General features: G+C 40.2%; 1 protein-coding gene across 1 annotated transcript; it reads left to right on the top strand.

Annotated features, from left to right (window-relative positions):
• Nucleotides 1–522: 522 nt before the first annotated feature.
• Nucleotides 523–3,299, top strand: LOC110942586. Its single transcript, XM_022184361.1, has 3 exons — nucleotides 523–715; nucleotides 927–2,161; nucleotides 2,262–3,299. Exons 1-3 carry the CDS (start codon nucleotides 523–525, stop codon nucleotides 3,297–3,299), a joined length of 2,466 nt encoding a protein of 821 aa, XP_022040053.1.
• The last annotated feature ends 5,815 nt before the right edge of the window (nucleotides 3,300–9,114 follow it).

Below are 9,114 nucleotides of genomic sequence, written 5' to 3' on the forward strand. Positions count from 1 at the left end.
ATCTGCAGAAAACCTCCTCCCAAGCTCTGATACCACTTGTAGGATCGAATGCTGACCCAAACGAGTCGTTCAGAGGTTAACTCTTGCGTTTCAGATGCGGAATAATAAGAAATGCAAGTAGATATAGCTTGTTCTTCCTCCTAACTGCCTGTTTTACTGATTTGAAATGATTTACAGCTCGATCTTCACACCGGCAAAGCTTCGGCGTGGAATACAATGACTCTCTACTAAGGATCGCTCTTACTCTCCTATATATAGACCTCTGGAACCGCTCATGTGACACTTGTCTATATGAGCGATCCAGACTTGTTCACATAAGCGACCCACATGTGCCCAATAAGCGACCCAAGCCTCTAAAGACCCTATGAGCGATCCATGCTCCTAAAACCTATACAGACTCCTGTTTTCTCGTAAAACGTGCCCTATGCTATACAATACAATGCAAGACCTGATTCTAGACACCTAGACGGAATCAACAGATGTAGTGCACCAACAACTTGGTTTACGTGCCTGTGTGGCTGCATGGGGAAGGAGAGGGGTGACGATCGTGAAGATGATAAAGGGGGTACATCCCCTGTGCAAGGTACGAGGAAGAATGATGGAGGAAATATGTCTGATGGGGTAAATATCAATCAGGTGGAGGACTTGGATGGCGAATCTACACCAGGTACAGCTCCTGTACGTGGTATTGGACTGAGGGTTACAAACATTGAAGGTAATACAATGTGGCCGCGAAGAAGTATTTATTCTACAAGTAGTACTTCGGTGATTGATGGTCTTGCTGCTATTTCCATTCCGGTTGAACTGGAGCATAAGGGGGGGGGGATGGGTTTTACGCATGCAAACCCTAATACCAATGTCCAGGATGATTTATTCTATACTAGCCCTAATATGGAGACTTAAGTCATATGGTGAAAACTTGGAAGGAACGAAGATATCCTCATCAACTGATAATGGTGTGGAAAGTGAAAAACAAAAACCTATGTCTTTTGCTAGTGTTGTTCAGAAGAAGAAAGATAGTATTAAGGTGAATTTCCGGAAAATGGAAGCTAGTGAACAGATGGAAGGTGTGGATGTTGTGTTACCAGTGTCATCGGTCAAAGAGGTGAGTGATCGTTATATAAACACCTTGTATGGGTATTTTCTCGAAAAGCGACTTGCGTTTCCGGTAGTTGATTACTTTAGTAGGAATAACTGGTCAAAGTATGGGATTTCTAAACTTATGATGAACGCCAAAGGGTTCTTTTTCTTCAAGTTTAAAACCAAAGAAGTTATGGATCAATTGCTGGAAGATGGTCCTTGGATGATAAAGAATGTGCCGATAATTTTGAGAGAGTGGACTCCGGCTGTTACGGTAGTGAAGAAGGATATTAGTTCTATTCCGGTTTGGGTTAAAATGCATGACATCCCTTTGGCAGCTTTTACGGAAGATGGATTGAGTCTGGTTGCTTCGAAAATAGGTGTGCCAAAAAAATTGGATTCCTACACGGCGACAACGTGTACGGAATCATGGGGGAGGAGCAATTTTGCTAGAGCATTAATTGAGGTTAATGCAGCGATGGATTTAAAACGGAATGTTACTATTGCGGTTCCTGGTTTGAATGGTAATAGTTACTCTAAGGTGGATATTAGAGTTGAATATGATTGGGAACCAGTTAGATGTTCAGCATGCTGTATTTTTGGACATCATGATGCTACATGTCCTAAAAACCCGGTTCGAATGGCTACTAAAAACCCGAAGGAGCAGGGCCAGGATGATGGATATACGGAGGTAACAAGGAAGAAAGGGAATCAGGTGGGAGTGAATAGCAAAAACCAAAAAGCTCAGCAAGGAATCCAGCTGAAAAACCAGAAACCAAAGATGGTTTACAGGCCGATACCCAAACATAAGTCGAGTGGGAATGTTGTGTCTTCGTCTCAGGTTCGGGTGTCTAATTCATTTGATATTTTGCAAGAGGATGGTGAGGGAATCCGACAGGAGAACCTCACTTATAAACCAAGTGACAAGCCGGAAACAAGTAAGAAAGGTGGTAAGAGTAATGGGAAGGAGGTGCTAATAGATGCTATTGAAGTTGAAGACCTTCTTAAAGAAATCCCGAGGTATATGGATCGGAAATTAGATGGCAAAAATTCTGAGGGTGCAAGCACACCTGGTCACGAGGTGTCCAATGGGTAGCATTGCTGCGTGGAACATAAGGGGGTTGAACCGCTCCCTAAAACAGAAAGGGGTTCATCAAGTAATTGTGGAAAATCGTTTACAGGTGTGTGCTATTACGGAAACTCATGTAAATGCGTCAAATGTTTATAAGGTTTGTAAGAAGGTTTGCCCTATGTGGAGTTGGGCTTCTAATGCTGCATGTTGTAGTAAAGGTACTCGTATTATGGTGGGTTGGGATGCAAACTTAGTTGATGTTATGATTCTGGCTCAGTCGGATCAAGTGGTTCATACGCAGATTTTATTCAAAGTGGATCAAAAAACATTGTTTTGCTCTCTAGTTTATGCTGACAATCAGTATAAAAATAGGAGAGATCTTTGGAAGAACTTATGTATGCATCATTCGTTTATGCGAGATAAGCCGTGGGTGATTATGGGCGATTTTAATTGCTCCTTATTCCTTGATGATACGCTTTCGGGCTCTTCTACAAATAGCATAGGGATGGCTGATTTTAATGAGTGTGTGAATGCTATTGAGGTGTTTGATATAAACAGTTTGGGTCTTCATTACACATGGACGAATAAGCAGCAAAAACATCGTGCAGTTTTTAAGAAGATTGGTCGGATTCTTGGGAATACCAAGTTTATAGATTTGTTTCCAGCAGCCGCAGCTTGTTTTCATCCTTATCGGCTTTCGGATCACACTCCATGTATCCTTGTCTTGTCGAATGTTACTAGAGACAAACCGAAGCCTTTTAAATTTGTCAATTTGTTAGCTGAAAAGAAAGAATTTAAAGAGGAAGTCACTCGGATTTGGGATATGGATATTCCAGGAGTGTCGATGTTCCAGGTTGTTAAAAAGCTGAAATTATTGAAGACTCTGATGCGGAAGTTGTTACTCAAACAAGGTAATTTACATGAAAATGTTAAGCGCCTTAGGAAGGAGATGGATGAATGTCAATGTGCTTTGGATGAAGACCCGTTGAATAATGATCTGATGAACAAACAGTCGGAATTGCTGCAACTTTATAAGAGTGCCGTGACGGATGAGGCTTTGTTTCTTCAGCAAAAATCCAAAGTTGACTGGCTAGCGTTAGGAGATTCGAGTACGAGGTACTTCCATAGTGTAGTATGTTGGGATTGAACCCTGCCAAAGGAACAGATAATAAAAGCCAAAACTGGATCAGAGCAGTGGATCCAGAATAAGCAGATGTTATGCATGCAAATCTCTCCCCTTGAAACTGGTTTCAACATCTGCTGACCTCCTATCTGCTGATCATGCAAACTGCTGACCTACAACTGCTGATCAAGTGAAAGACTGTTGAAGAACTAAAGCTCTGCTGCTCAATCTACTGCCTTGTTTCAAGCACTGCTGATCATGACAAGTACTGCTGGGTTCACAGCAGTGGGAGGATGCAGTAGCTGTTTATGTTTACTTTATGTAATGAATTGTAACATCAGTAGTTAGCATAGCAGTATTTGTATATGTCAGTTGTTAAGAGTTTGTTAGGAGGTTAGATGTCACTTTCATGGTGACGTCAGCTTAGATGCTCAGTGGTTTGCTAGTGCCTATAAATAGAACAGTACTCTGTACTATTCTGTTTAGCTCTTTCACCATCTTCTTCCTGCATGAACAAATACTGAGCTGGCTGAGGGGGAGTTTGCAAAGCATACATGCAATTGTAATTAAAGTTTGAAATAAATTTAAGCATTTGATTCTTTGTTGAAAATGTATGTTTGAAAGCATTTCTTCTGTTTGATTGTGAAAAGTTTGCTTCCATTTAATTTCCGCTGCACTACTCTTTCATTTTTCATCTTAATTCAAACACAAATCACAATCAATTCAAACTCAGATCCTAACAATTGGTATCAGAGCTTGGACAGTCAAATTTGATTTAACAATCATTTTGACATAAATAGTTCAGCTCACAATCGTTGATACTGATAGTTTGTTCGTTTCGTTGAAAAACAGAGCAAGGTTTAATCACCATTAAAGTTGATTAATCAGTGCCTGTAAAACAACCAGGATGACGTCACAATCACAAGATGATAAGAATAACATCGGTTCTCTTTTCAAACCACCCATGCTTAAACGTAATGAGTACAACATCTGGGAGAGAAGGATAGGTCACATCCTTGCTCAACAGAACACTGGATGTTGGAGGTCTGTTGTTTTTGGTCCTCATGTTCCTATGGTGCCAAGTGCTGAGGATGCAAAGAAGTTCGTTCCAAAACCAACTGAAAACTATACTAAAACTGATTTTCAAAAGTTCGAACTCGATGCCAAAGCATTTAGCATCATAGCTTCTACGTTACCCAACGAAATCTATGCTAGGCTGTTACACTGTAACAGTGCCAAAGAGTTGTGGGATGCATTGAAGGAACAATTTGGGGGGACGGAAGAGGTTATTGAAAACAACAGGGAAATTCTGAATCAGCAGTATGAAACATTTTGTCACATCAATGGGGAATCACTAACCCAACAGTTTGAGCGTTTCAGCTGTCTCATCAGTGAACTAAGGCTTGTTAAAGTTACATTTCCAAATGTAACTCAAAATAGCAGGTTCCTTAGATCATTGCCCGAAAAATGGGACACAATTGCTTTTGTCACCAGGAATTCAGCTGAGTTTAAAGATCTGACCCTGACCCAACTCCATGGTAGACTCCTAACCTATGAAAGGGAGTTAAACCAGAAAAGGAAGTTGCAGGAGTCTGGTAAAGTTGCTGATGACTATTCATTTGGCAGCACAGCTCTGTTTGGTCAGGAAGAATCTGGTAGCAGCAGTAAGGATCAGAGTTATGATCATTTTATTGACATAACTGCTGGTGCTAATTTTAACAACTCTGATTCTCACTCTGCAAATTATGCTTTCACTACAAATAATGAAAACCAGATGTCAGATAATTTGTGCTTTGAACTCAATGATTTGCAACACTTTGATCCCACTAACTTAGAAGAGATGGACATATTGCATCAATTGGCTTTGATTAGTGTTAGAACAAGCAAATTCTACAAAAGAACAGGGATAAAATTCCCAAGGCTTCATGGGAATTTAAGGGTGGGGTTGGATAAGTCGAAAATCAAGTGTTACAAGTGTAATAGGCTAGGTCATTTTGCTAGGGAATGTAGGAGTCAAACCACTGGTCCAATAATTACTCATCCTAGTTCAAACCCTAGACCACAACAGCAAAACACTGTGCATTATACCCAATATGCCCCTACAGCACATGTTAACACTGCTCATTATGCGGCAACCCCTATGCCTGTGCATTATGTGCAAACCACTGTTCCACAAATTCTGTATGTTCAAGCCACTGTTCCTCAGGCACAAGTGCAACCTGTTGCACCTCAACAAGCTGCTCCAACAGTGACACAACCAGAACATCAAAGCTTTTTCACACAAGGCTTTGTTGATTGGAGCAGCATGCCTGATGAACTCGGTGATGAAAATTTTGCTCTCTATGCTTCTAATGATGCTTTTGATGATGAATTTTGTTTGATGGCATTAGAGTCAATACCAGAAGGGGTTGAAACTGAAGGTGAACAACTAAGTGCTGAAACAGTGGATGAAGTTGCTGAAGCAATTGTTACTGCAGTTGCTGGTAAACTACTGCTGGGAGAAAATTCAGAAACCCTGATTGAACCACTGTCCGACCCTTGGTCCAAAGATGACAAAGAGAAAGAAGAGTTGAAGAAAGCTGGTGAGGAAGAAGGGAGAGCTGATGAAGAAGATGATCATCAATGTAATTGTTCCATGATGGCTGCTGCCAAGGTAACTCCTCAAGTTCTTGAAAAACTATGTTCAGACAAATGTATCATTGCATTTGCTAACATCAAAGAGGTAAATGAAAACCTTAGGGATAAGGTCTTGTCTGATGAAGTCAAATTCGAAAAGTCATTAAAAGAACTTAGAAACAAATTGGCTGAAAAAGATAAAGAGATCAGCAGTTGAAAAGAAGAGCATAGCATAACCAAAACTCAACTCCAAACTATGGTAAAAAAATACCAAGTTTGCAAAAAGGAGTTGGAGTCCACCCAGATCACCTGTGAAAGATGGGTGTAGTCTTGTAAAGGGTATGAGGTTATGCTTGCAAAACAGCTTGAAAGCAATGTCAAGTTTGGAATAGGACATAGAAAATATGATGAACTTGTAAACACTGCTGAAAAACAAGCTGGTTCAACTGAGATAATACCAACCAACAAAAATGGCCAAGAGGTTAAAATAACCGACAAACTTGGTAACAAAATTACTCTGGAAAGATCTGTGGAATCCTCAACTTTTGAGGAGATTGAGAAATATCAATTTAAACCCACATGGTCTGATGAATGTGATATCCTGGAAAACTTCAAACCAATGGATTTCACAACCACTGATGGTGTAAAAGCTCCAAAAGCAAAGATCATTCCAATCAAAGATATTCCAACAGTGGTTCAAAACTCTGTTGCAAATGAATCTGAGAAAATGAAGAAAAGAGAAAAGATTAAAAACTTGTTTTGTGATTTTTGTGAAAAAAGAAATCATCTAACAAAAGACTGTTTTCATCTAAAAGCACATGATCTAAACAAAACAAGTATCATTGTACCTGCTGAGAGCTGCACCATCTGTGGTAAAGATAACCATAAAACTAAGGAATTTGTGTATCTCAAAAACTTTGATGAGAAAAAGAAGGAGTACACAGCAAAAACATTCTTAAGTTCATCAGCATCATCTGTCAAATTCACCAAGAAACAACCACTGTTTGTACCAGTCCAAACAGCTGTCACAAAACAGCTGAACCAAACATCTGTTCAAAGGGATGTTCAAGTGACTGATGCACCCTCTGCCAATCAATTCAGGAGAGGCAAAGGACAACCATCATACCAAAGGATTCCAAGAGTGAACAGACATCCTTTTGGTTATCAACAGGTGATTGGCCAAGACCCCCAACAATGGTTAGAGAAAAACATTCTCAAAAATGTTCAAATCCCTGAGCTAACCACTGTCCATGCATCTGTCATCATCCCAGACACTATTGAGACCCCATCCAAAGCCTTACTGGCTTTGGAGACCTTAATGAACAAATTCTTTTACTTCATGTGCAGGGAGCTTCTGCATGCTTAGATAGTCTTTGGTATGTAGATAGTGGAGGCTCCAGGCACATGACAGGATGTAAAGCCCTACTCAAAGATTTCAAAATCCATAGAGGGGGTGATATATCCTTTGGGAATAATAGTAAAGGGAAAGTTCTGGGGTCTGGTACAGTTTAGTCTGGAAATATAGAATTTGAAAATGTCAATCTGATAGAAAATCTGAAATTCAATCTCCTGATTGTCTCACAAATGAGTGACAAGGGGTATGGGACATTCTTCACAAAGGAGTGTTGTAGGATTGTTGGACCAGAAATGGTTGAAAAGATTGAAGCAATAATAAAATCAGGAAAAACAAAACTTGTTGCTCAAAGAAGTGGCAATGTTTATGTTGTTGATATGTCAAAAGAGTGTCCCAGAACTGATGCTTGTCTGTTCTCAGCTGCCTCTAACAAAGAGACAGAGCTTTGGCACAAAAGACTGGGGCACACAAATCTCAAGACAATCAATGAAATTTCAAAAAATGGCTTAGTGAGAGGCTTAGCACAAAAAATGTTTTCATGTCCTGAGCATTGTGTTTCCTGTTTAAAAGGAAAACAACATAAAAGCTCTTTTAAGCCCATTGAAGAGTCCAAAACAACCCAGTGTTTGCAAATGCTGCACATGGATTTGTTTGGCCCAGTGCAAGTCATGAGTATCAAAAAGAAGAGATATTGTTTGGTTATTATTGATGACTTCTCTAGGTTTACATGGACCTTTTTTCTACACTCAAAAGATGAGACTGCAGGCATTTTGCAAGACTTTGTGACACATGTTGAAAAGCAATTTGACCTTCCAGTGAAAGTCTTCAGGAGTGACAATGGCACAGAATTCAAAAATAAGGAGTTGGATGCCTTCTGTGTGAAGAAAAGGATTGTAAGGCAGTACAACATCCCTAGAACACCAGAGCAAATGGGGTTGTTGAAAAGAAGAACAGAACATTGATTGAGGCTGCCAGAACCATGCTTACAGATTCAGGTTTGCCATTAACTTTTTGGGCAGAGGCAGTAAACATTGCTTGCTATGTCCAAAACAGAGTTTTAATCAATTCCAGGCACAAAAGACTGCTTATGAAATTCTGTATAAAATAAAGCCATTAATCTCATATTTCAAAGTTTTTGGTTGCCCATGTTTCATTCTAAACTTAAAAGACTCTATCTCAAAGTTTGCAGCCAAAATTGATATGGGATACCACCTGGGATACTCAACCACTGCTAAGGCCTACAAAGTGTTCAACACAAGGACCAAAGCAGTGGAAGAGACTTTGAATGTAAAACACTGGATCAAAGTCAGCATGTGTCCACTCCTTTACCCCCTATGCCACCACCTTTTGAAGCCACTGCTGGGTCATCAAAGTCACCAGCAGTGGTTAGCTCAGATGATACACATTTGCAGCCCTCACCACTCAATGCCATTGTTCCATACACAGGGGAGTTAATCTTCCTGAAATCTCATCCACCAGATCAAATCATTGGCAACATCAATGAAGGGGTGCTCACAAGAAGACAATCCCAAAACATTTGTCTTTTTGCTGGTTTTCTATCACTCCATCAGCCAGTCAAGTACCAAGAGGCACTGAAAGACAACAGCTGGGTAGAAGCCATGCAAGAGGAGCTCCAACAGCTTAGAAGACAACAAGTATGGGAGCTTGTTCCATTGCCAGAGGGTGTAAGTCCTATTTGCACAAAATGGGTCTTCAAAAATAAAACTGATGAAAGGGGTATTGTAGTCAAGAATAAAGCCAGGCTTGTGGTTCAAGGTTTTAGACAAGAAGAGGGCATTGACTATGATGAAACATTTGCCCCTGTAGCAAGACCTGAAGCTATCAGACTCTTTCTGGCCTTTGCTGTCA

Source organism: Helianthus annuus, chromosome 11, assembly GCF_002127325.2.
Source record: "Helianthus annuus cultivar XRQ/B chromosome 11, HanXRQr2.0-SUNRISE, whole genome shotgun sequence".
Classification (NCBI taxonomy): domain Eukaryota; kingdom Viridiplantae; phylum Streptophyta; class Magnoliopsida; order Asterales; family Asteraceae; genus Helianthus; species Helianthus annuus.